The 26,678-nt window shown below is 43.5% G+C and overlaps 1 protein-coding gene and 1 long non-coding RNA gene across 4 annotated transcripts; one reads left to right on the top strand and one right to left on the bottom strand.

Annotated features, from left to right (window-relative positions):
- Positions 1-5,592: 5,592 nt before the first annotated feature.
- On the top strand, positions 5,593-24,929 carry GATD1 (glutamine amidotransferase class 1 domain containing 1). 3 transcript variants are annotated; one of them, XM_075928244.2, is made up of 8 exons: positions 5,594-5,822; positions 9,030-9,106; positions 10,808-10,913; positions 16,603-16,710; positions 17,920-18,014; positions 20,149-20,242; positions 22,677-22,788; positions 23,961-24,929. In XM_075928244.2, exons 1-8 carry the CDS (start codon positions 5,705-5,707, stop codon positions 23,965-23,967), a joined length of 717 nt encoding a protein of 238 aa, XP_075784359.2. In that variant the 5' UTR covers positions 5,594-5,704; the 3' UTR covers positions 23,968-24,929. The 3 variants fall into 3 exon arrangements, with proteins under 3 accessions (XP_089634819.1, XP_075784359.2, XP_075784358.2); XM_075928243.2 differs by having other exon boundaries at positions 5,597-5,822; positions 23,958-24,929; XM_089778693.1 differs by lacking the exon at positions 23,961-24,929 and having other exon boundaries at positions 5,593-5,822; positions 22,677-22,792.
- On the bottom strand, positions 19,089-23,961 carry LOC142829254 (uncharacterized). The gene is made up of 3 exons (XR_012903682.2): positions 23,058-23,961; positions 19,879-19,949; positions 19,089-19,703 (listed from the first exon to the last, which is right to left on the bottom strand). It is a non-coding gene; the product is annotated as an uncharacterized LOC142829254 (long non-coding RNA).
- Positions 24,930-26,678: the final 1,749 nt, after the last annotated feature.

Below are 26,678 nucleotides of genomic sequence, written 5' to 3' on the forward strand. Positions count from 1 at the left end.
ATCTGACCAGAGACAATGGGCCATATTCTCTGCTCCATTAAGGCTACTGTGTCCTGCCACCCATGCACAAAGCAACTGTGAAGCCAGCTCAGATGACCAATGAACAGCGACCTTTGTCTCAGACCCTGGTACAGTGAACAATCTGGAGTAAAGGGGGAGGAGTTTCCAGGGAAGCTCTACAAGTTGGCAATTGCTGGTTTTCCTAACAGCTTCTATAGCAGCTGGGTGTAACATAGAGCAGACCTTTACTCTGGGACCTGGCCAGTAGCCAGACAGCCCCAGGATCAGGAGACTGCAAGTCCCCTTTAAAACCATTTTTGCCCCCATATTGTGTGCTGAGTTGAAGGAAACTTAGCAGAACCAGAGAATATCTATCTCTGTTTTACCAGACTGTGTGCTGGTTTTGTGAATGACACAAATTAGGAAGTAGACTAAGATCCATCAAAATCATTTCAGTTGTAGCCAAAGGCAAGATTTATGAGCAACATGAACAGTGTACGTAAATTAATGAAGCTCTTTGGAAGTCACTGAAAAATAGTGATTGGGGATTTGGCCACATACCTACTAGGATCAAAGGACAATGAGTTAGGAGTTAATGACTTATAGTTGCTGGTGTTAAGCACCTCTGAAACAATAACTAAAATCCTGGAGAGCTGCAGGTGCTCAGTGCCTCCAGAAAATTAAGCTGAAAGGGGGTATGTGAGAAAGAGAAGAGGTGAAGAATTGGGACCCCTAGACTAGTGTAAAGATACATATGGGCATCAAGGATTTAATGCAATAATTTAGGAATTAAATAATGATTGTAATAGTAATTGTAAAGTAAAGAAACACAAAGAAAAAGTAAACTGAATTTAAACCCCAGGATGTTCCCTGCCAAGTCCCACAGGCAAACAAAACTTACATTTAATGGCAGTTCAGGTTGTATCAAGACATATTCCACCCACTCAAAACTTTCAGAGTCCATCATCAGTAGATATCCATAACAAGAAACATGTATCCTAACTTCATCAAACTTGTGCTGAGCTGCTGATATAAAAACATCTGACTGTTGCACATTTCATGCCTTTGAGAAGCTATTGTGCCTTACTGTTGAAGTGACTGTTAATATTTTGTGTTTAAGGATTATAACTTTAACCCTATTAGGAAAATCCATTGATCAGTCTGACATCACAGAATGTGTAGCTACATCAGGGTAGTGAAAATAACATATAACATTATAAAACAGGTTTCCTCAAATTAAAAAAATAAAATAAAATGCTGTTCTCTCTTTTAAGCCCTTGTATAGCCATACTGAGGCTTTTGTTTCCTAATGGAATGTAGAAAAGAGTAAGGCTAATAACTTATAATACTGAAAAAATGCAAATTCAAAAACTCTTATTGCACACCGTTCAGAGAAATGAGATTTTCTTGTGGAAGATAAGTCACCAAAAAGAATGATTTTTCAATAAATAAATCAATATCTTTCTCAAGCCTAACAAGTCATTAAAATTAAAATCATACACAAGTGAGGCAATCTAGCAGTAGATATGAAGAATGGGAAAGATGGTTGTAGGACAAATATATATTTAGTTTGTAATTCTGATGTTTGTTTTATTGACTTGATGTAACTCAAGTCCTGGATCCATACATTTCAATCTTTACCTTTTCAGCTGCCATATCAACTTGATAGGTTAGTTCTCTGTGATCTTTTATAACCTCATCATTGTGAAATTTTGATAGCAACTGCAGCTTTCTAATGGATGCAGGGAGAGCAAAATGGCTGTTTCTTTCTGTCTTTTTCCTGCCACCCCCTCACCCCAAGATGTTAACTGGAATATATTAAGAATAAAATACAATACGTGACAAAGTCCATAAATGAAAAATAGCTTTGGTTCAAGAAAGTGTGATTGCTTCCTCCTGGCCTTAATGTGTAATACTGCAGGATTAACATGATAAAAGATGATAGAGTGACTGCTAGGTAGGTGCCTTATGATGCATAGCATTGTAGGGTATTTTAGATCCATCAGATTTGGTGTAAACCAATTCTAAACAGAACAATTCTACTCTTTCCAATCCTGAGATTGGAAAATATCACCATCAGGAGAATTTCAAGTGAAAGGCAAATGATTCTTCAAATTCAAATACACAATCCTGAAAGAAATTTGCTCTTGAGGGTAGAACAAGGAATGCGAGTTTCCCTACTTGCTGGTTCAATTGCTAGCTATATCTCTTTGGGTGAGCCACTTAAGGTAAATATTTAAATCCATATTTAGACATTTATGTTTATGATTTTCAGAGGAAAAGTGCTCACAACTTCCTCCGATGTCAACAATCTCCTTTGTTGCTTTGAGCACACAGTTCCAGAAGGGCAAACTAAATTCAGAGGGTTTGAAACATGGCTGGCCCTAGAAGCTTTGCTGAGCAGAGTGGAATATATGTAGTGCCTTCTTCCCATCCACCCCCACTCCTTTTGTAAATCAGGGGAGCCAAAAAACAAAACAAAACAAAACCCAACACCTCCCCCCCCCCAAAAAAAAGTGGCCAAACAGAGAGAAAAGAAAAACACACAGCTGTGTGGCCAATCAACTGTGGCACTCTGGATGTTGATTTGTTATCTCCCTCAAGTTGGAATCCAGAAAGATAGCCGTGACTGATTGCCTCTAAGGCAGCGGTCTCCAACCTTTTTAAGCACAAGATCACTTTTTGAATTTAAGTGCAATCCAAGATCTACTTCAAACCCAAATACCCTTCATGCCCCTTCTCTGAGGCCACGCCCCTCCTTACTCCATCCTCCCTTCCTCCCCCATCCCTTTCACTAGGGTGGGAGTAGAGAATTTGGGTGCAGGCTCTGGTCTTGGATTAAGGGATTTGGAGCGTGAGGGGTTCTGAGCTGAGTTTGGAGTACAGGAGGGGGTTCTAGGTTCAGGCTCTGGGAGGTTGTTTCGATATGGGGTGCTCGGGGCTAAGGCAGGGGCTTGGATTGAAGGGGAGAGTTCATGATTGGAGTAGGGTTTCGGGATATGGGCTCCAGCTTGGGCACTGCTTACCTCAGGTGGCTTCTGGGTGGTCATGCGGTAGGGCTAAGTTAGGCTCACCCACCGCGCAGCCGTGCGGGAAGAGGCAGTTGAAGTGCCGACACTTGATAGCCTCTTGGCCAAACTGGTCAGGATCACCTGTCAGAGGTTCTAAGATCTACCAGTAGATCCTAGTCTAGTGGTTGATGACCTCTACTCTAGGGTCTGGAAATGGAGAATACAAAAATCTTGTGGATCAGCAATGCAGGGAGAAGAAATACAGAGAATTCATGACAATTTTTAAAGAGCCTCTGAAAAGTATCTTAGCTTTGGATTTAAAAAGTAATGCTTGAAGTTGGGCACCTGAATCTATATTTAAAGTTTAGGCACTTAAATAATTGGACTGATTTTCAGAGGAATTGACCATCTGTTGCTCCTAGTGACTTAGACTGGAGTTATGGATGCTTGGTACTTCAGAAAATCTGGTCCTAGAACACTTATTTAGGGGCTTAAATATGGATTTAAGTACTTAACTTAAAGCACTTATGTTTGAAAATGTAACCCTATTTACTGCAAGGAAGGGTGCAGTTAGCACTTCCCATAGTTAAGGTTATCTGATCCTTTCTATTTTAAGACCCTCTTTAAAATTACTTAAAACTTTGCCAAATTTTAACTATTTGGGCTGAATTTTTCCTGTTGGGTGTCTGCATCAGGCTAAATTCATTTCTGGAACTGTTCAGCAAAAAGAGCTTTGCTATTTCCAAAGAAATGGTTAGGGAAAAAATCTTTTGTTCATGTTAAAAAAATCCTAACAATTATTTCCTTGAGAAGCTCTAGCAAATCTTATGAAGTAGAAACTGGAAATGTGGGAAGGGAAATAGCTTGTTTCAGCAAGACTGGATTATGAAAGGGGCTTTAGGGGCTGCCATCCAGGGCCCTGAGATGCAGCCACTAAAGTCCTTGCTTGCTGTAGCTCTGGTTGGCAGGGAGTAGTGGCTCTCTGCACTACTGTTCCTCCTGTCTGTCCCCCACCTCCCAGTTGAAGCCTCATGCATTGCCACTAACAGTGGCCACTTGCAAGATCCATTCCCACTGTGAATCGTGGTTGGGCAGTGTGGCCCCAGCCACCCCCAGAGTGCCAGGCAGGCAGTGCAGCCCCAGCCTCCCCAGGCCATGCCGTGCTGCCTGGCTGACCCTTCCCGCCATGGAACCTCCCACTCCGTGGTCAAGTCACCAGCCCCAGTGCTGAGCAGGCACAATGGCCCCAGGGATGCACTGCAGCCCCCTGCCTAACCCAGCCCGGAGAGCAGACAGAAAGGGTCCTAGAGGTAGCGCATGGGCAGGACTTTTTCAGGCAGTTTGGGAAGGCAGCACCATGGCCAATGGAAGCCAGGGGCAGTGGACTGAAACTGGGATGTGGTGCCACAATACTGGGAGTAGGATGATGAGCTAGGGTAGAGTGTAGGCTTGGGATGAGCAACTGGACTAAGATGTAGACCTCAGAGATGGAAGGACTGGAACAAGAAGCCCAGGAAGGGCAGCTGGGTAGACTGGGACAAGGAGCTAGGGGGCACGTGGAACACATTATTATTCTACATGATGGAGTTTTTTTCAGATTGCTTTTTTTTTAAACCTAGGAAATTACATCCCAAAACAAGAATGGCTCCACATAAATAGAAGATTAAGGTTGCAAAGTCAAGCGCCTGAAGTTGGGAAATGCCAGAATTAAGATGGTATTTGTGCTGCCTTAATATTGGTCCCTGGTGTGTTTCCATTAGATGATGGTCATTAATTATGTGATCACAGGTGTTTTTTTCCCTTCAACCTCTCAGTGCACATGCTGCCCCTGCTCTGGGGCTGAATTGAGTTGTATCATGAAGAAGGCTGTCATGGCTATGACTCCTGCACGCCACTATTAATTCTGGGCATTTCCTGGCTTCGGAGTGCTTTGTTTTACAAGCCAAATAATGCAGACAGAGTGGTGTGCGTGATTTAAGGTTCACTGTAGCGAAGAGTGGCTGTGACATTGTGAGTACGGCTCCCTGGCAAGGGCACCTCACCTTCTGTCTCCTGACATGCGATATGACCCCCAAAGTCCCAGCCACAACATCTCCGCCTGTCCCCATGCCCACGCCTCTCAACCCTGCCAATACAGGACTATGTAGCACTTTAAAGACTAACAAGATGGTTTATTAGATGATGAGCTTTCATGGGCCAGACCCACTGCCTCAGATCAAATAGTGGAAGAAAATAGTCTGGCCCAGGAAAGCTCATCATCTGATAAACCATCTTGTTAGTCTTTAAAGTGCTACATTGTCCTGTATTTTGCTCCAGCTACACCAGACTAACACGGCTACATTTCTATTACAACCCTGCCAATGACACTCTCCCTTGTCCCTGCACTCTGGGCCACACACCCCTTCTCTTACCCTCCCCCAACCCTCTGCAGTCCCTGGCCCCACCCACCTCCCCATGACACGCCCTGGAGTCCTCGTGCCCCCCCCCCCCCCCATGACAGCCCCGCCTGCTCCCGCGCCCCAGCCAATAACGGCCCTCCCTGCGCGCGTGCCCACGGCGGTGACTGACAGGGCGCTGTGCGAGTAACCGCCTTGCGGTGCCGAGGCCCCGCCCTGCCGTATCGGAAGCCGCTGCGGCGCCTGCGCGGTGCGAGCCGAGCAGCTCTGCTGGGGCCGCCGCCTGGGCCGGTCTGCATGAGGAGGCAGCAGCAGCAGCCGCCCCCGCCGCCCCCCCCGGGCCACGCCACCAGCGCCATGTCGGAGCGGCCCGGCAAGCCCGCCTGCCTCATCGTCGCCAGCGCGGCCGCCGGGGGTGAGACGCGGGCGCCGGCCGTTGCTCGGGGGCTGCCCTGTGGCGGGCGCCTGCCCTTGGACCCGCCCCCGCCAGGACACAAACGCGGCTGCAGAGTCCGCGGGGCGGCGCCGGGGTTGGGAGCGGGGGCAGCAAACTGCGCGGCTGGGAGGCCGGCTGAGGGGAGCGGAGCAGAGGCCGGTTGGCCCCGAGATTGGACTCAGGGAGCAGCGGGCTGCTGGACTGCGGGCTGAACCTCTCCCGTCCGGCCCGGTGCGGCATTGCCTGCACCTCCACTGCTCCCTGGGCCGGCAGAAGACATTAGGAGCTACGTCTACACTGGCACCCTTTCCTGGAAATGCTTAAAACGGAACAGTTTTCCGTTATAAGTATTTCCGCGAAAAGCGCGTCTACATTGGCAGCCTGCTTTTCTGGAAAAGCACTTTTTCCGGAAAAGCGTCCGTGGCCAATGTAGACGTGCTTTTACGGAAAAAAAGCCCCGATTGTCATTTTCGTGATCGGGGCTTTTTTGCAGAAAAGAAATCTGTGCTGTCTACGCTAGCCCTTTTCTGGAACAGTTTTTCCGGAAAAGGACTTTTGCCTGAACGGGAGCAGCATAGTTTTTCTGGAAAAACACTGACTATTTTGCAGTAGATCGTCATTGCTTTTCCGGAAAAGCAAGCGGCCAGTGTAGACAGCTGGCACGTTATTCCGGAAAAGCCGCTGCTTTTTCCGGAATAAGTGGCCCAGTGTAGACACAGCCTAGGGGTAAATAGAAAGCTATGGAACTGCTCACCGCACTGAGAGCCGGGACCGGTGGCCGCAAACAAGCTTTATGGGAAACGTGGCCACATCCATGACACATGGACGTTCAGTGTGTCCTGCCGGACCGTGGATGTCTGTAGACCAGAGAGTTCTGAACTAGAGAGGTGATAGAAGTGTAACCGTGTTAGTCTGGTGTAGCTGAAGCAAAATACAGGCAGTCCCTGGGTTACGTACAAGATAGGGACTGTAGGTTTGTTCTTAAGTTGAATTTGTATGTAAGTCAGAACAGGTACATATTGTAGGGGAAACTCTAGCCAAACATTTCTCCAGAGCTCAGTTTTATTCTCCCATACCTCACTTCCCTCAGTCCTTTATTCTCAAGCTGAGGTGCCTGCTGAGAAAAGCTGCTCCGCATCTCCCTGGTCTGCTGGGGGGAGGAGGGGGGGCGCTAGCTTCGCATCTCCCTAGTCTGCTGGGGGGAAGCAGCTAGTGTGGGGTTGCCTCACCCCGTTTGTAAGTAGGGATCTGATGTAAGTTGGATCCATGTAACCCGGGGACTGCCTGTACAGGACTATGTAGCACTTTAAAGACTAACAATATGGTTTATTAGATGATGAGCTTTTGTGGGCCAGACCCACTTCCTCAGATCAAATACTTCCTACTTCCCCCTTCTGTTCTGATATTTGATTTGTCTTTTTTATGTGTGTTTATCCTTTGGTATATATGGTTGTGACTATTTTCTTCCACTATTTGGTCTGAGGAAGTGGGTCTGGCCCACGAAAGCTCATCATCTAATAAACCATATTGTTAGTCTTTAAAGTGCTACATAGTCCTGTATTTTGCTTGAACTAGAGAGGCTCACCCTATATTAGAGTGTAACTTTAAAAACAAGTAGTAACTCAAACAGCTATCCTCTTGCAGCCTGGTCAGACGTCCTGTATGCATGGCCTTAAGCAAGTCACTTACTTCTCTGTGCCTCAGTTCCCAGTCTGTAATCTAAGGGTAACATTTCTAGGGATAAAAAACAGGACTATGTAGCACTTTTAATAAACCATCTTGTTAGTCTTTAGTGATGAGCTTTCGTGGGCCAGACCCACTTCCTCATAAACCGTCTTGTTAGTCTTTAAAGTGCTACATAGTCCTGTTTTTTGTTTCAGCTACACCAGACTAACATGGCTACATTTCTATCACTATTTCTAGGGATGTTACAACAGTTATTCGTTTTATGATTTTTAACTCCGGGCTCACTGCCTGGCCCGCTACCCATTCCTGCTGCAGCTACCGGGTCCCACTGTGGCCATGGGGTCCTGTTTCCCATCCCACCAGATCCTCCACAGCCTCCTACTTACTTATGTTAAATGGTTTAGCATCCTTAAATGCTACTTCCCTACCTTTGAGTAGTGTTGGGAGATTGAGTTCATTAATGTGTTTGTGAAAGGCTCAGCTACTGTGCTGATGCAGGCTAGAAAGTATATCAAAGGATAGAACTGGGTTTGAACAGAACTTAAGATTCCTTTCCTGTAGTTCTTTATACTGCTATGCCAGACCTACTGTGGTCATTCTTTTAGAAATTTCTGAAGATGGCACCATCAGTACTGCTCCTTTTTTTTGGAGGTTGTTCAACTAATTTTTTTTGGTCTGGGATTTTTGTTTTTGCTGCTCATTCTAATTTCTTTAACATTGACTCTGCCTGTACTGTTGTGTTTTTCAAGGCATTGTATTTTCTAATGTTATTAAAACACTAATGTCAATTGTAGAATGTCGAAGTATGATACGTTATCTTTGTGAATATTTCTCCTTGCATTATTAAAAATTCCCCTAGGCCATGTGGTCCTTTAAGTGACCTAAAGATTCATTTAACGTACACTAGTTGGTGAAATATGTGCCATGTAGCTTAGGGTTTAGCAAAAAGCTTATCAGTTAATGTTATAGACTACACACATTCCCCCCCTCCTCCCCTTGCCAGTAAATTTTTTAGCAGGCTAGCCAGCAGCCCAGCTCAGTCTTGGCTTGTGCTGGGTCTGGGACCTATCCCCAGTGCAACTCTGTATTTAAAGTGTGTTAGGAGCTGGGTGGGCAGGCAGCTCAGCTCAGTCCTGGCTTGTGCCAGGTCTGGGACCTATTCCTGCTGTAGCTGTTTAAAGTGTATTAGGAGGCAGGTGGGCAGGCAGCCCGGCTTGCATGAGGTCTAGAATCTTAGACCTCTCCACCCCTGACGGGCTCCTGCCACCCCTGTATCAGAGGCAGCAGCTGCGCGGAGTGTTGGGGCTCCTTCGGAGTGGGGCCAGAGCACACTGGCTGCTGGCTCCCCCCTCGGGATCTGTAGAATAGTCAAATAACCAATAAGAATTAATGAGGTTAATCAACTATTCAATGAACATTAAACTATTCAATTTAACATCCCTAATGTAGCTGAGTTTAAAACACAATTATTTGCTTAAGTTCTCCAACTTTATTTTCCAGGTGTGTCTGCCCAATCTTTTCTTCATTCTTTTACACTGGCAAGTGGTGCTTTTAATCTACAAGTTGCCACTCCAGGGGTAAGTGTGAGAGAATAGTAACTGACAAAAGTACGTACTATGATGGTCTGAAAACAACCAGCATTACATTAATGTATAAACTAGTAATAATAAATTCTTACAAATGAAGGTTCTTGATCTTCTGGCTTTTAAATGCATGCTTAACTTCAATGAGAACACTTGTGCTAAGAAGTAAACCCATGCATAAATTCTGTATATTGGTACGTTGGAAGAGATTCTGTATTGCAGTCCTCACTATCTACTATATATTTGAGAGAGTGAGTTTGTGTGTGTGTCTGTCTGTCTGTGAGTCTCTCTGCTGGTTTAAGAACTTCTGAACAGTAAGAGCTAGGGCCACCAGATTTGGTACACAGCCCCCTCTTATAACTAAATCAAGGTACGGGTTTAGTGCTGGGAAAATGGGATGCCCCTGGAATGGGATTGCTTCTCATAAAACCATACAGGGAAAAAAAACCAGTCATCAGACAGGTGAAAGGGGCTGGCTGGGGACTGCCGTACCAGCCCCAAGCCTCCACCCCCCCCTTCCCAGGCACGGGGTGGAGGGGACTGAAATTCCTCTTCCACGTTTTGAATGGCAGCATTGCTGGCTGTTTCTCTTTGTGCACTTCCCTCTCACTTCCTGATGGTGTGCTGCACCCCTCCCCCCGCTATGTTGGAGTTGCAACAGCCATGGAGTGGCACTTTTCCCCTGGCCTCAAGTTGCTGTGGTGAGAGAGGGCTGGGGTAGTCCTCATTTAGTTGAGGACTGGAGAAACACTGAATAGATCATCTAGTTTAATAACTATAAAGTCCTTTTGATTTTTACATTACAAAGGATGTTTCCTGAAATACTGTAAGAATGCAAAGATGGCAACCTGATATGTCAGGAGTGATGTGTTACTTGTTTGAATCTGTATATAACGATGTGTCTTGGAAGGGCTATCTTTGCCCAGCCTAGGGGACAGTGGGACATTCCATGGACTGAGCTGAGTCCGTTGTAACGAGCATACATGTATCAGTCTAGCCATAGACTGATCTGATCCAGGGAAGCTAGGACTGTGTCTCATTTATAATAAACCTTGCCTGTTGCCTTTGATCTTTATCTGATTTTGTGGACTTTGAGGGCTTTCTTGAAGTCTGCTGTACTGGCTAGATGCGCGGAGCCAGCACAATATACAACAGGAGCACGTGTACTTGGCTGAATGGTTATCGTTGGACAGAACAAGATACTTGTCAGGACACCGGACTAGTGACTTCTGACAACAATCAGTACTCGGATTTGTGCCTCAAAGATCAGGGATAAACTGGGTCCTGGAAAGTTAAATATCCTCTTCTCAAACTAAAGCCAGGTCTTGGCTAATAATACTTTGCCAGTATATCTGTAATGGTATACTAGCTTTTGCTGGCGTAGCTTATTCTAGTAATTCTGAGCAAAAGAAACTACTAGCAAAAACCTGTCTACACTAGAGGTTTTTGCTGGCATGGTACTCCCCTGACTGACTCATCTGTTCCAACCTAAGTTTGTGGTATAGACCTCATATTAGATATGGCTTCCTGATTTCAGGGTTAAGTCATCTTGGAAGGGGAAATACCTTTTCTGTGGACAAAAAAAACTTTGGGTTCCTGGGTCCCCACTTAAAAAAAAAAGAAACTTCACACACTCATAAACAAACTAAAACTGTAGTAATATTAACCACAATTTTTGAACTGTGATTCCACTAGGGGAAGTTAATTGACTTTGTCGATGTGAATGAAAGCAACATGCGTTGGATACAGGACTTCCGTATGAAATCTTATGCAAATCCTGCCAAGCTGGAGTCAATTGATGGTGAGTATCTTTTAGGTTAGCCTTACTTATCTTCACTCTGTATTGTGAAAATAATGATTTTGAGGGTTAAATCTTTAGGAAGAAGGGAGCAGAAAAAGTTATGGAACCTGTGTTTTTGGAGATGATCTGCCAGACTTACAGAATGGACATCACTTTTGTCCTTTCACCCTAATTGCTCAGGCTGTTTCCCTCTACTGTTTCCTGGAGAAGCTGCATCTTTTGTTTCAATAAGACTACTAATCGTGGAGACAAATTATAGGAAGATGTAAAACTATAACATCTCTTTTCTGTTGTTTTTATTAACATGTACTTAGCACTGCTCAGGTAGAGTATCCCTAACAGAGTACCTTCCCCATGTGCTTGCAATAGACAGGTACACAGATGGTGAGCAAGAGAATACTGAACAATTACTGCATGTGTTGCAGCTAGATAAACTTAGTAGGACACACTAGTCAACTAGTTGCCCCCCCTCTCTCCTTGCTGCCACTATCAGAAAGAGGCAGGAGTGGGTGGAGGGAGAGGGGGGAAGTGCTTCAAAGCAGCAGTGCCATGTGGAGTCTAGGGCCACACCCAGAGTTCCCTGCAGTGCTGCTGCTTTGAAACACTTTGTGCAGCCTGGGGCCAACTGGGGAGTCCCCCTGCTGACCCTGGACTCCATGTGGTGCTACTGCTTTGAAATACCGTGAGGAGCACCGGGCCAGCAGGGGACTGCTTGAGTCCCCTGCTGGCCCCATGCTCCCTACAGCGCCTGGGGCTGTTGCCACACTTCAAAGGCAGTCGTGCCCTTATCGATTAATCAAATAGTCGATTAATCTAAATTTAACATCCCTAGTCTTAAGAAAATTTATTAGGGAAGAGTGGGAGAAGTCTTCTCATATGCTAAATGAAAGGGTTCATGAAAGAAGGTATAAACTTGGAGTGGACAAAGATGTTAAAAGGATCAGTAAGAAGAGAAGTTCAGACACTGGAATGAACATGAGAGGTTGTAAAGTCAGATTGAGGGAGTAGGCAAGAAGTGAGACGGGGCATTTCAGCTAAGATACGGGTCCTGTTTAGACATGCAGTGGGCCTCTACTCCCTTATGTAGACTGAGAAGAAGTTTGAGAGAGATTTTCCAGGATTAAATCAAAGTTGTGCTTAAAAAAATCTCATTCTTAAACAGAGGGTTGTTTTTAATTTTGTATCTTAATTTTTTTCTTATTTCATACATATTATATGAGAGCAAGCAGTGAAAATGTTAGACTAATAAAAAGCATGGGCACCATTTATGGCGGGGTCTGGGGAGCAGTAGTCCCTCCTTCCAAGTTTGAACCCCTGCATTTCATACTTGAGGTCTCCTTAAGGCTGCATGCCCTGGTTCCAAAGACAGCTCTTAATTGCAATGGAGTTTGAGCTGCTTGCAGTTTTGCCTTTGGAGGAAGGAGTTTGTTATAAAAAGAGGGAGGCAAGTGATTAAGAATAACAAAAGACTGGTCATTCATGTAATTAAGGGATCATTAGATCATCATGAAAAACATTGCCAGGTACTTAAAAGCTGGAGTGGGAGTGGGGGGGAAAGAAGTAGCAATCAGTGTTGTGCTGCTGGGATTTGAATTTGGAAAAGTACTGTTAAACTTTTAAATGTTCTTGAAAAAGGGATAAATGGCAATATTTGCAGATACTACACAGTTACTCAAAATAGTTAAGTCCAAAGCTGACTGCAAAGAGTTACAAAGGGATCTCACAAAACTGAGTGATTGGTCAACAGTTGAGAATTCAGTGTTGAGAAATGCAAAGTAATGCACGTGGAAAAATAAAATCCTAATTATACATACAAAAATGATGGGATCTAAAATAGGTGTTACCACTCGAGAGAGATCTTAGAATCGTTGTGACTAGTTCCCTGAAAACATCTGCTCAATGTACAGTGGCAGTCTAAAAATTAAAAAAGCTAACAGATTATTGGGAATTGTTAGGAGAGAAATAGATAAGACAGAAAAATATCATATTGCCTCAGTATGAAGTAATTGTATGCCCACATCTTGAATACTCTGTGAAGAGCTGGTCACTCCATCTAAAAAAAGATATATTGGAATTGGAAAAGGTACAGAGAGGGCAACGGAAATAATTAGGGCTACGGAAGAGCTTCCATATGAGGAATGATTAACAGGATTGGGAACTTTCAGCTTGAAAACGTAATGACTAAAGGATGGGGGGATATGTTAAAGGTCTAGAAAATCATGAATGGTCTGGAAAAACAGAATAAGGAAATTTTATTTACGCCTTCACTAACATAACACAAAAATTAAATTTATAGACAGCAGATTTAAAACAAATTATTTCTTCACAGTCAACCTGTGGAACTCTTTGCCAGGAAATGGTGGAAAGGCCCAAACTGTAACTGGGTTCCCATAAGAACAAAATAAACTTGAGGATAGCTCCATCAATGGCTACTAGCCAGAATGGGCAGGAATAGTGTCCCTATCTTCTGTTTGCCAGAAGCTGGGAATAGGTGATAGGGGATGGATCATTTGATGAATGCCTCTCTGTTGATGCCTTCTGAAGCACCCACCATTGGCCACTGTGGGAAGACAGGATACTGGGTAGGTGGACCATTGGTCTGACTCATATGGCCATTCTGATCTTGTATAGAGCCCAAATATATCTATCCCTTGCTGTAACCCACTAGACCTCACTCCCCTTCCAGAGCTGAGAGCGTGCCCAGGATCGATCTCTCTCAGCAATTAGTAAGGAAGTAAGACTATATATTAAAATTTTAAGGCCAACCAGTGTCCCTTAAGTGACTTGCCATAAGATGTCATAACATGTTAATATACAAGCTGAGTGGGTCCAATATTTATTTAATTTTTCTTTCTTTTATATAGGAATTAGATACAGGGCTCCTGTCAGCTAATTGCTAAGTTACCTGCTCCCTTCCTCCCCCCCAAGCCCCCTCCCAGAATTTTCCACTGCCTTAGTAGCCCTAGAAATAGATGTGTGGTTGGGGGGGGGGGGGGGGTGAATGGAATTGGTTACCCCCCATTTGCTGCTTGTCTTGTACTGAACATGCTCAGTAACACTGCTGAAGCCACTGTCCTCATTTACCCCCCTCTCCCCGGTGCTATCACTCTCTTCCTTCCTTGCTCTCTCCCCCCTCCCATCTGAAATGGCACCTGTGATAAAAAGTCAATATTTTGGCAAGGTGCATTTACTCCTGAAGAAGGTGTATGCTAAACTAGTCAGTGATGTATGGAGTCAATTACAGGCAGTCCCCGGGTTACGTACAAGATAGGGACTGTAGGTGTGTTCTTAAGTTGAATCTGTATGTAAGTCAGAACTGGCATCCAGATTCAGCTGCTGCTGAAACTGATCAGTTTCAACAGCGGCTGAATCTGGATGCCAGTTCTGACTTACATACAGATTCAACTTAAAACCCCAGGCATCCCCAAGTCAGCCGCTGCTGAAACTGATCAGCGGCTGATTCCAGGAAGCCCGGGGCAGGGGCTTCCTGTAGTCAGCCACTGGTCAGTTTCAGCAGCGGCTGACTTGGGGACGCCTGGGGCAGAGCAGCTGGGGTGCTGCCGGGTTGGTCCAGTAGCGCCCAGAGCGGCGCTATGGGACCAACCGGCAGCACCCCAGCTGCTGTACCACAGGCGTCCGGAGCAAAGCCGCGGAGCACGGGGGCAGCGGGACAGCCCAGATGCGCCGTGGCTGTCCTGCTGCCCTCGGGCTCCACAGCTTTGCTCTGTTTTGCTCCCCGTCTCCCTCGTCTGCAGACCAGGGGGACGGGGATCAAAGCGGCGGAGCACGCGGGCAGCGGACAGCCCAGACGTGTCTGGGCTGTCCGCTGCCCGCGTGCTCCGCCGCTTTGCTCCCTCTCCCTGGTCTGCTGGAGACCAGGAAGAGGGCCCCGTTCGTAACTGCGGATCCGACATAAGTCGGATCCGCGTAACTCGGGGACTGCCTGTAATGGACTTCGTCTATAGTAGAAGAAAGCATGGTAAATCTTTATCTAGTTAAGAATATCTCTTCAGAAGCTTGTGATTTTTTTGTAGGCCTTTGTCAAGGATGTTCCCCACTCTGGCACTTCGAGTGTATAAGGCTGGGGCTTAAAATACTCTGCTACTAAAGGCTTCTGTTTAAAAAAAAAAAAAAAGTCCTGAGATTCCCTGACCTTGGTTGGTACACTGCCACTACCCAAATGCAAAAACCCCTTGAGAGCCTAGGAAGATGCAATTGGGAATTTCTTCCTGTGGGGTAACCCCAAGCTCTTAACCCTTCCTCAAGTAAGAGCTTGAGAACAAACTGTAATTTCTTAATAGCTGACCTTTAGGCTCAGGCACGTGCACATTGAACCTCCAGTCTTCTAGGACACAGGAATCAGATCATAGCCTTAAAAAGGTGAATTTATTAACAAAGCAAAGAGTGATATTTGGTAAAGCATTCTTGGTTGCTAGGTGTTAGAGAGCAACTAAAAAAAGGAAAATTAAAAGCACAGAGAATTGCTTCACTGGGATTTAATTTAAAAGTTACAGTATATGGGGGGGGGGGGTGTCTGTGCATAAATCAACCAGACCCAAAATTAAAGAGAAATAAGGTGATGGTGTCTATCTAAACATTCCCTGTTCACTTACGTATCTGTTATTCCAAGGTTCAGTCCCTTCTAGACATGGATATTGCTGAAAATTCCATGCCTGGTTCCTGGCTTACTTCATTTCTCCCCCAGCTCTTGCTCTGAACTCTCACAAAAGACTGAAGCAGGCAGAACCTGTTTCAAGTCAAATGTCTCACCCTCTTCCCATTGACACTCTGGCTCCCTGCCAATGCTTTTTGGATACTTACTGTCTCTGGGTTTAACCCTTTAAAGGCAATTAAGTTAGTTGAATAGCTGGCTTGTCTAGAAAAGGATAGTACCCCTCCCATCTAGGGATGTGAGTGATTAATTGACTACACAATAAATGCTCATCAGGCAGTCAAGCAAGTTGGGCAAATGCTTATCCGGTAGTCAAGTAGGAACTCAACTAGTTGCTTTCCCCTCCTTGCTGCCTCTATCAGAGAGGCAGCAAGGGGGGGAGCACAAGCTGGTGCTGAGGGGAGCCAGCTTAAAAGCCAGTTCCCCCAGCATCTTCTCCACAGGGGCAGAAGAGGCAGAAGGCAGCGGGGATTGAAACAGTCCGACTGCTGGTCCAACTGCTGCTCCTCTCCCTTTGAAATGCATAAGAGCAGCCTGCAACTCTTGTACATTTCAAAGGAAGAGGCACAGAGGGGAACCCACCCCAATGGGGGCTGCTTTGTCCCCACTAGTGCAGGTTCCCACTGCCTCTCTCCCTTTGAAATGTACAGGAGTTACAGGCGGCTCTTGTACATTTCAAAAGGAGAGGAGCAGCAGGAAAGCGAGTGCCCCCCTTATCAAATGATCAAGTAGTCAATGGAAATTTCATCGACTACTCAATTAGTAGATTAATTGAAATTTAACATCCTTATTTCCATCCATCAGAGCCCAAATGCCACAATTAATGAGCTACATAGATATTATATTTTTATTTAATTACTTTGTGCTTGTTTTTTTACATATTGTAGTATGAAACTGACTTTTTTGTGGCATTGTCTTTGCTTTGTCAAATCAATTTGAAAAGAAATCATGCTCAGATATTATTGCTTGTTGATACGTTTATGGTCCAAACTTGTATTATTCTCTCTTCCTAACTAGGTGCTAGATATCATGCCTTGTTGATTCCTAACTGTCCTGGAGCTATGACTGACCTTGCAAACAGTGGATACCTAGCTAAAATATTGCAGCACTTCAGCAATGAGAATAGTAGGTAAACCCTATTGGGGATCTCTGTTTTTTGTTTAAAAAATATCCAGATTCTGTACCTAATTCATTACTTCATTTTTGATCAGTACAATGCAAGTGTTCATTTATCTTGCAGTAAACACTTATAGGCAAGTAATGGAAGTGGTGATGTGGCTAGCAAATTTCAAAATACACAGCTGGAATAGTGCAGCAACATCAGAACTGGGAAACTTTTCTAAATCTGTGTGGTCTTCCACTTAAAAAATAGCAAACCTTTCTTGTGAAAAGGAATAAAAATAAAATCAGTAGTTTTTTTGAATACTTTTGAGAGAGAAAAGAATTCTTCTGCTTTACCATGTCCAAAACTAGAGTAGCGTGCTTCCTGTGAGTCAGATGGGGACTCCTAGTTCATAATCAATTTCATAGTACTCTACAGTCCTCTTCAATAAGGTCCTGATCCTGCAAAGAATTACATATGTGCATTAATTTAAGCACATGAGCCTGAGTAGTCCTCTTGGAACTACCTGCATTAAGCATACATGTAACTCTGGAGGTCTGCGGCCTAACTTTGTAAACTGGTTCACCTAGAAAAGAATAAAGCCAATGAGAATGCAAACAATGTTGCATAATGCCACTTTCAGAAAGGCAATGTACAGTAGGGATGTAAGCGATTAGTTGTTTACCCCCGACTTTGCTGGTGATGGGGGGGGGAGCCGTCTTAAAAGCCAGTTCCCCTTAGCATCTTCTCTATGGGGCGGGTGTAGCAGAGGAGGCAGAGTCACAGCAGGAAATGGGGTGGGCAGGGACTGAAGAAGTCCCTGCTCACGTGGGTCCGACTGCTGTGCCTCTGCCTTTGAAATGTAGCAGGAACCCTGCAGGGCTTTTGTTACATTTAAAAGGCAAAGGTGGCACAGCGCGAACCTGGGGTGAGTGGGGAATCAAGCAGTCCCCGCTTGCCCTGGTTCCCCGTTACTCCTCTCTCTTTTATATGTTGTAAGAGCCATGGGCGGCTCTTCTGACTTTTAAAAGACAGAGACGCAGCTGGGATAGTGAGTGCCCCGTCCTACCCCTCATCAACTAATCGAGTAATTGATGGAAATTCCATTGACTACTTGATTAGTTGATTAATCGAAATTAACATCCCTAGTGTACAGGAACTTAGAGGATATTTTGGCTTTTGTAACTTTCAGGATATTTATAATTAATTTCTTAATTCTTTTGGGGTTTTAGAGCCTATTTGCGCAGTGGGACATGGCGTTGCTGCTTTATGCTGTGCCACGAATGAAGATAAATCCTGGGTATTTCAGGACTACAGCCTGACAGGGGTAGGTCCTGTGAAGCAAACTTCTCCCAAAGTATAATTTTTCCCAAAATGAGGCTTTTACTATTCATGGAGCAGTGTAAAAGTGTTGATAGTGCCAGGGATTTTTGGTGTCATCCTACGTCTTAAGAGACTTTGAGCCAAATCAAATTTGAGCCAATCTGACATGTTCAACAACTTGTTACTCAAGAGCTGCAGAACTTTCACTGGCAAGGGGTGCTGTAGGCCAGGATGGTGAGCTGTGTAGGGGCCCAAGACTGCATTTGAGGGCTCTGCTGCAATTCAGCTTTGCTTTGGTGAGTGCTGTCAGTCTGAGTATTTTATAAATACCAAATGAAGTTGCTAAAACCTCTAACAAACTTGCCACAGCCTCTCTGGCTGATAGTTCATGGCTTTAAATATTTTAGATATTCTGGTTATTCAGCTTGGTGCCATAGAACTGCTGGTGAACTTTAGTTCTATGAATTATTTTTCTTTTTAAATGTTACATTCCTTTATACAAACTAAAAACTTCAGGCTCATGCTGACATTATTGATCGTTTATCCCGCTGTGTTGCTAGGCTGAAGAGGGGTGTATATATAGGCTAATCTATACTCGTTTATAAATAAAGAGCATGCTAAACTTCCTTAATGCAAATTCTGTCACTGAAAATTTACATGCAGGAAATTAAGTTAAGGTTCCTGTAGATGTTGTAATGTGGAGTCTTCGTGCATATATATTTGGTATCACAGCACATGCTGATATTTTTAATGTAATATATGCTCCCAGGGAGCCAGAGCTTGAGTGTGCCCCTTTCCCTACCCCCCTCAAACTGCTGCTTCTGATACAGAGGCAGCAGCACCGGGTGGGGAGCAGTCCTGCGTGTAACCATGAAGGTAACCAACGAGCCCAGGTTCCTCATTTAACTGTGTACGCTATCACATCCCTAATGTGAACACCTCTTAGACTGTAAGAAACTGAAGTTTGGGTTGAGTTTTATTTAAAAGGTAATTTTTCTCACATTTGCATTGAGGTCTTGGATTGGTTCTGAGACCCCCAATGTCATGATTTGAGAATTGTTAATATACCAGTGCCTGCCCATGGGTATATTAATGTGGTGCATTTGTTTTAACTTTATGAAGTACTAATGTTCAAAAATATCCCCATGTGAGTTCCATTAAGATACAACATGATAGGAAAACTAATACGTGTCTGAGTAAGCAAGCAGATGTAAGGTGTCAGGTTGGAATAACACTATGCCTTCCAGTGCTACAAATAATGAGGTGGAATCAAAAGCCATTTAATGTCCAGAATGATAGTATCTCAGCTAAACCTACTCAAGGAGTATTACACTGTAGCTATAAAATGGCACAGGCATTTTTAGCTTTATACAAAAAACACACTCTCTAATTCCATCCGGACTTACCATATTTTATGGGCACAAAACTTTGTTCATCTCTGTGGGTGATTATGCTGGCTTTAATGCTGATGGAAGTCAAGTAACAAGCTTTTATCAGAATGAGCTTGCTGTTACCATTATTTTAAAACATCTTGAAATCAATTGGAAATTTAATTAAGTGGAATTATAATTACAGAGCTCAAGAGTGCATCAATACAGTGCAGTCCTCAGTCAACTACTGTTTTCTCAGAAGGTCCTCTCCTGTTTCCTGGGCATGATAGTCTCCTTCCCAAACACCGGCAGACTGTTTTCACCTCTCATTATTTAAGAAGTTAAGAGATCTCAGAATCAGAAAAGGGGAAAGAACAGAAAAATCCACATCATCCTCTTAGGACATTGCTTTGCTCTTCCAATTAAGTGTGGGGTGTGCAGATGGTACCAGCACCAAATCCTAAAATAAACAGGATCCCTAAGTTCTTAATCACGTACCTTGGTACCACTACAAGTTGCTTGTGTTCTTTAACTTTCTTATCCAGACTGGGAGGGACTCCCATGATTATCTGTAGGCTATTAGATATTTTTTTTAATACTTCAGAAATAACTTCAGTTGCATATTTGCATATTTTATTAAACATTTTAGAAGGAAGTAGAGTAGAAAACAGGATAGAAGAATGGAGTGTGACAGAATATTTTCCTCATTGGTTTTGCTTGGATCTACTGTAAAAGTTAAATTTATCTCATTTTCCTATTCCTTTTCAGCCCTCTTTATATGAGCTGATAAGGCAGCCCAATTTTGCCAGTTTGTCCATTATTGTGGAGGATTTTGTGAAAGATTCTGGAGCTACTTTTAGCGGTATGTCACTTTTTGATTGTTAACTCTTCATATCTTATGAAGCTTCAGGGGGTAGCCAAGTTAGTCTGTACAGGATAAACTTAAAAAACAAAAAATGGTCCGGTAGCACTTTATAGACTAACAAAACATGTAGATGGTATCATGAGCTTTTGTGGGCACAGCCCACTTCTTCAAATGACTGGAGTGAGTGTTAATGGCAAAATAGCTTTTATACTTTTGCCAAGCATGTGAAGAGGTCTGTTACATTTTAATTTAACAGAGCATATTCTGTAACACATGCAGAAAGACCCTGTAAAGTTAAAATTGTTTTAAAATCTAAATTCCTTACTAATATAAGTAATATAATCTAGCAGTCTGGATTGTGAAGAGCCCTATGTGACTGAACAGGGGAGTTAGTAACATATTCAACTGCAAAGCCGTATTAACACACCACTGATCATGAGTCGAGTTTACATTATTCAAGCTTAGATAGATATAAAACTGATATTTGACTGTTCTGATTTGTTGCTTTTGGGCTGTCTTTGAATAAAATACAAAATTAGTTTTATCATGAGATTAGTAGTAGTCTTTTTCCAAGTAATATGTTTTGTAATTGCAGTGTAACAATTTGACTGTCAGTTGCAAAGCTTCAACTTCTGTAATTTTGAGAACCAAAATCCATTAATGCAAAAAAAATTCTGAGCTCAACCTGAATTCTGAGTTCTGTCTTGAATACCTACTGTTGTACTTAGTTAATTATTGTAGATGGCTCAACAGTGTTTCATTTTGCTTATCTTGCTATACTTATTGTTATACCCAAGATTCATGGGGAGAATGAAATAATACACTGTAGAAGGTTCCATTCCTTTGTTATACCTAAGCATCTATTGCATTTACCTTTGGTATCTGAAACGAGGGAGGAAGAGAGAAAGAGAGAGAATTGTAATTTTTTAATTCTACGCATGAAAAATAATTAAGTCCACAATATTTAAGCTATTGGATTTTTTTTTTAAACAAAACTGTGCCAAGCTTTAGGCTGATGAAGTTGAAACAACTCAGTTAGAATTTGTACAAAAGCAATTTATAATGGAAATGATGACAGACTCTTAAATAACAGACAATGCATGCATACTCTGTAACAAAAAATAAAAGATGCTAGTTTCTCTTCGCACTGCCACATAAAATTTGATTATTTTTATTTTCCATTATTGCTGCTCAACAGCTTTGTGTGTTTAAATAGCAGCTTTCCCCTTTCTCATTAGCTGCCTCTTCCTCCTTCCTGTTTAATTCATTAATGATATTTCAGCACCTGATGTCAGAGTTATTTCCATGGTGACTACTTGTGATGTCATACAGATTTGGTTGAAGCTTTACTGAGTGGATTGAACAGGAGGAGTATGTTCAGAGCTAAACCAGTACTACCTGCCTACCCACATTCGGATTATCATAATCAGAGATCAGGAAAGGTGTAGAATACAGAAGCAAAATGCCAAGTTAATCGATTTTTTGTAAAATAGTACTTTGAGGGCAGACAGAAGACCACAGTGGTTGCTGAAATACCAACATGTGGCTAGAAAATATCAGTATATGATAATGGTTTTGCTAAGAGCAGTGGAGTATCTTATCAAGGGAGTATTGTCACTGCTCTTTGTAAGGCAGTGATTGCTAACCATGATTTTTTTACATGAGGGGTATTTATAATGCATTGCACAGCAGATTGGAAGCTAAATACAGTAAAACCTGTGCTATCCAGAACTTAAGCATCTGGAAAACTGTAGAAACTGGCAAATTTCTGATGCCGGGAAAAGCAAAACAACAACAAAAAGGAAACTCTCTTTAAGTGCTGAGCCGCTCCTCAGACAAGTGTGCAGCACGTACCTGGGGGAGGAGTGAATGGCAGCCAGAAGCAAGCATTTCGACTCCCCCTGCGACTCCTGGCACCACTGGCAGACCAGCCCCCCCCCCCCCCGCCATCTCCGCCTCCTGGCTCTCTTCTCTCCCCCCCCCCCATGGTTCGTGGCCCACCCCGGCCCCTGCATGGCTCCTGTGGGCGCTTCCCCCCCCCCCCCAGTAGGCCCTGCATGGCTCCCACCTCACTCTCTCCCTCAGGTAACCGTGACAGATAACACAGGTTTTACTGTAAATACACTTCAAAATTTGTTTCCCAGGATAGCCTCATGAAATACAATAGGCGACTTGATAGAGAAATGATACCATTAAAGGGCCAATCTGGCCATCATTCCATGCAGAGAATGCCATATTGAAATCCTCTGGAGCTTTGATGGTAGGGTCAGGTATATCTCTATCTTGTAGACAGCTCAGCACATCAATTGCTTGCCAAATACTGTCTGTTTGAAATCATTAACCTCTAGCACAGTCTCAATGGATGTGTGAAGTCTAAATTTATGAAGCCGTGTCCATTGACATCACTATTTAAATATTTTTCTCTGACTAGCCAGCAAGCCGGATGCTGTACACATAGTTCTGGACAGGCACCTTGTTACAGGACAGAATGAAAACTCCACTGTTTTAGCAGTTCAGAACCTTATTCTTCTTTGCAATGGCAGGTAAGGAAATCTGTGTAAATCACAGTGGGAATGAGTACAACAGAAGTATGAGTCTCTTTAAACTGCAGTTGAACTACATGTTTTGTCTCATGTTTTTTAATCTCCTTTTACTAACAGCATTTTTTACTTACAATTATTGGGTTTGAAATGTGCAGCTACACTCAGACAGATAATGGGGAATAAAGAATTTGGTTTTAATTAGCCTTTTCATTAGGAGAAAGGAATCTTTTGTGTATAAATTTTTAGTGTCAGTTTCAGAGGAACTTCACCTGTACCTCCACCTCCCCAGAAGATCCAGGAGTTCCCTGTTGGGTATCATGTTTCCTGCTGTCACTTCTGTCTAGTCAGGGTGCCCATGCCCTACTTCCTTCTGACTATGGGGTTTTAAGGCTGCACAGCTCCCCCACCTGACACTGTGATATCACCAGCTAGCCACAATGTCTAAAGGCCAGTACCTGAATTTTGTTTTCTCTGAGGGCTATAAATAGTATGTTGCCAGCAGTTAGAAAATATCCACACAGTTCTAGTTAAGCAAATGCTTTATTAGTAAGATCATTACTGTAAAAACCTAATAAACAATATACAGCTGTAAATATACCAGGAGTCCCCATCAGTTTTAAAGGACTCCTTAACCAAAATCATTCCAACCTTTTCACAAGGGTTGGGTCAGAAACTCCTCATTTGCTGAATCAGAAAAAAGCCCTGTGTCAGTTCAAGCCCATCTTATTATTCTAACAGACTTTTCTTTGTCTCTTCAGCGACTCACTTCAATCATCACCTACTGTTTTTAGTTTCTGTAGGCACTGCAATAACCCTCCCTCAAAGTAGAATGTAATCACACAAACTATTCATAAATTTACTACAGTGCCCCCCGTCCCCCCAATACTGCATGGGATGGCAGTATCTGGTCACACTTACTAACTTTATCAAAGCTTAAAGTGTACTATTTGAGTGGCTCTGTATATTTTGAATAGTAGGAAGGAATAAATTCCAGATATTTGTTGTTAATAGGTAGGTGGTTTAATTTGTTTCTTGGCTCTGTCAATATGAAATACTGGAAATAAAATCTGGTTGGGATTAGGTGAATATCGGTTAGAAGTTCCTTCCCAGCTGTAAGGTAACTTGTAAGGTAACTAGCCATGTCATTGTGTTGGGTGTGTTTCATTCAGCAGGAAATGAAGAATGAGGCCTCCTTGTAGCCTGGATGGAGGAAAAGCCAGAGAGACTGAAGACATTCTTATCTGTGAATGAGATGTCTTGCTGATGGAGAGGGCCATCAGCACTTCTGTTGATTCTGTGATTGTGAAGAGGTGGTACCAGTGTTCGTAGGTGCTGAGTGGATAATGCTTCTGAACAAGAGAGCATTTGTGTATCACTACTTAAAGATGATTGTGAAATAGTCTCACTTACCTTTCTGGTAGTGAAACTTCTTGCAGATTCTTTGCCCTGCCGTTAAAAAGTTTCTACATTTTACATGGGGAAAACATTCTAAAAAAAGCATTTATATTTTAGTTCCACACTTCTTGTGCTAAAGGGCAGAGCCCCTGATAATGTCAGCCTTTAGTTGGGAGCTTGGTAATTCAGCTCCATAGCAAAACCATTCTGGAATACTCTTAATTTAGGTCCATTCATTTATCAGCTGGTGCCTGTGGTTCAGGTATCAAACTACACAGTTAATGCTGCATTGAAGTGCAGTTTGAAGTCTATTCTAGTCCTCTGACCAATGAGTCATGAAGTTGGCTCCAGATTCTAAATGCATTTTAGAAATTGTGACAGATTTGAGATACAAAGGAAAATGCTTAGATAAATCCTGCATAAGTGCAATAGAACAATTAAGTCTAAAGCAGCTCACCTTATACCATTAACATAATGTGCTCTTTTCTCATTATGTTTTCCAGTTAATGCACTTTTGTTTAAAAAAAAAAAAAACTGGTCAAAGGTTGTTTTAAAGGACCCTCTAAAAAGTCACTTGTAACAGTCTTAGGCAGCATCTATTATACATTTGTATTGTTTAGATTGCCCAAAATATTGATCCCTGGCAAGTACAATGCAGTTGTCTGTTCTTGGAATTAATTTGATTACAGAAGTAAAAATGTAGAAATGAATTTACTTAGACCAAATAAATCTCATCGTACACCTAGTCTCTTAGTAGGCAATGATTCTTTGCATTTCATATGAGCATGTCATTTGTTCCTTTCTATCCATTTCAAAAATGAAATAGAACAATCAAACCAAGAAGGGTGTTTCCTCTACCTTAGTTCTACCCATGTGAAAACTGTTGCTGGAATGTTGTTTGTTTGTTTGTTTTTCATGACTGGTATTGAAACCACCAATTTCTGCAATATTCTATAAGGGAACAAGACTCAAAGTTTTTCCAGATTATTGTTGTTTTTAAAGGAAGCATGAGGTGTTTTAATCATATTTATCAGGAGTGTTAGCCTTGTATCCTTTGCTGAGGAAGATTGTTTGTTAGCTTTACTTCCTCTCAAAACTGCGTAGTAATTTTCCAGGGAGTTAGGATTTCCTAACTTTCCACTGAAGTTAGGATTTCTGGCTGTGTTTATAAACTGAAGCCCTGCTTTCACGTTTGCACTTGCGATTGAAATGTTGGTTAAATATTTATCCCTGTCAACTTTTGCCATGGATATTCTTTTAGTTTCTCTTTTGCTGACAAAGTGCTTCTCAGATGCAGTTTTCAGTGGACCATCCAGTGAAATGATGTGGAACATCACATGTCCTATTTTTGTGTGTGTGTGTTTCAGTAGTGTATAGGGGGCCAGACTGAGGCTATGTCTACACTATAAAATCAAACCAACCTAACTTGTCAGTGTACAGTCATTGCAGTAATTACTAAGGATATTAGAGTGCATTACACGATTAACCTGGGCTTATTGGGCGATCTTATCGACTACATGCAACCCCCCCCCTTTGCTGTCTTTGTATCAGAGGTACCGGGGAGGGGAACTGGGGGAGCCAGTGCTTGTGGGGAACCGGCTGAAAAGCTGGCTTCCACTAAGCATTGGCTTCTCCCCCTCCCCCGTGTGTAAACATGTAACGTCTAGAATTTCCAGTGGTTATACGTTTAAACAAATAAACAATAGTTAACATCCCTAGTAATGACATTACTTGTGCATATCTATACTTCGCTTCTTATGTTGGTGGTGCACATCCTCCTCAGGAGCACTGGCACCAATTGAACTGTCAGTTCAATTGCCTGAAAATATACAACTTAATATTATTGACAATTGACATGATGATTACTAATTGTATAAATAAAACATTGTACTCACGGGCTTTATTTAATGGGATTTCTGCTGCTGCATCTCTTCACGTTTTTGACATTTACATCATAACTGGTCAAATCCAGCTTCATGCACACTGTGACGGGGCAAACCTGCCCCGCACTGAGCAGGAGGAAGGGGAGCCCATTTATTGGGCAGAACACGCCCCTCCCCCACAGCCCTACTGGGCATGCTCGGAGTGCAGCCTCGCTATAAAAGACTGCTGGGCTGCTCAGTTGAGGCAGACCGCTGGGGAGGCAGGAGCTCCGGCCCAAGCTGCAGGCCCGCCGCCGGACCTGCCGCCAGATCCAGAGCCGGAGGAGGCACCGCTGCGGCTACCACCAGCCCTTGGGCGAGCACGCCCCCAACACCGACGCCCGGTGGCCGTCCGCCCCGCTGCAGAAGATGCCCCTGTGCCACTGCCCCAGGGACGAGACCGTCGGACGAGGCTGCTGCCGACAACCCAGCATCGCCAGGTGGGACCTCCGTCGGCCGCCAGATTGGGGGTAGGAAGTAACCCAGGGCAAGGGGCCGGGAAACCCCCCCCCAGTGGGCTTAGCATGTTTTGGGGGAGGACCCTCCGCTGAGCCGGTGGTGGGAACCACCCAC

This window comes from Pelodiscus sinensis, chromosome 5, assembly GCF_052426305.1.
Source record: "Pelodiscus sinensis isolate ZL-2025 chromosome 5, ASM5242630v1, whole genome shotgun sequence".
NCBI lineage: Eukaryota > Metazoa > Chordata > Testudines > Trionychidae > Pelodiscus > Pelodiscus sinensis.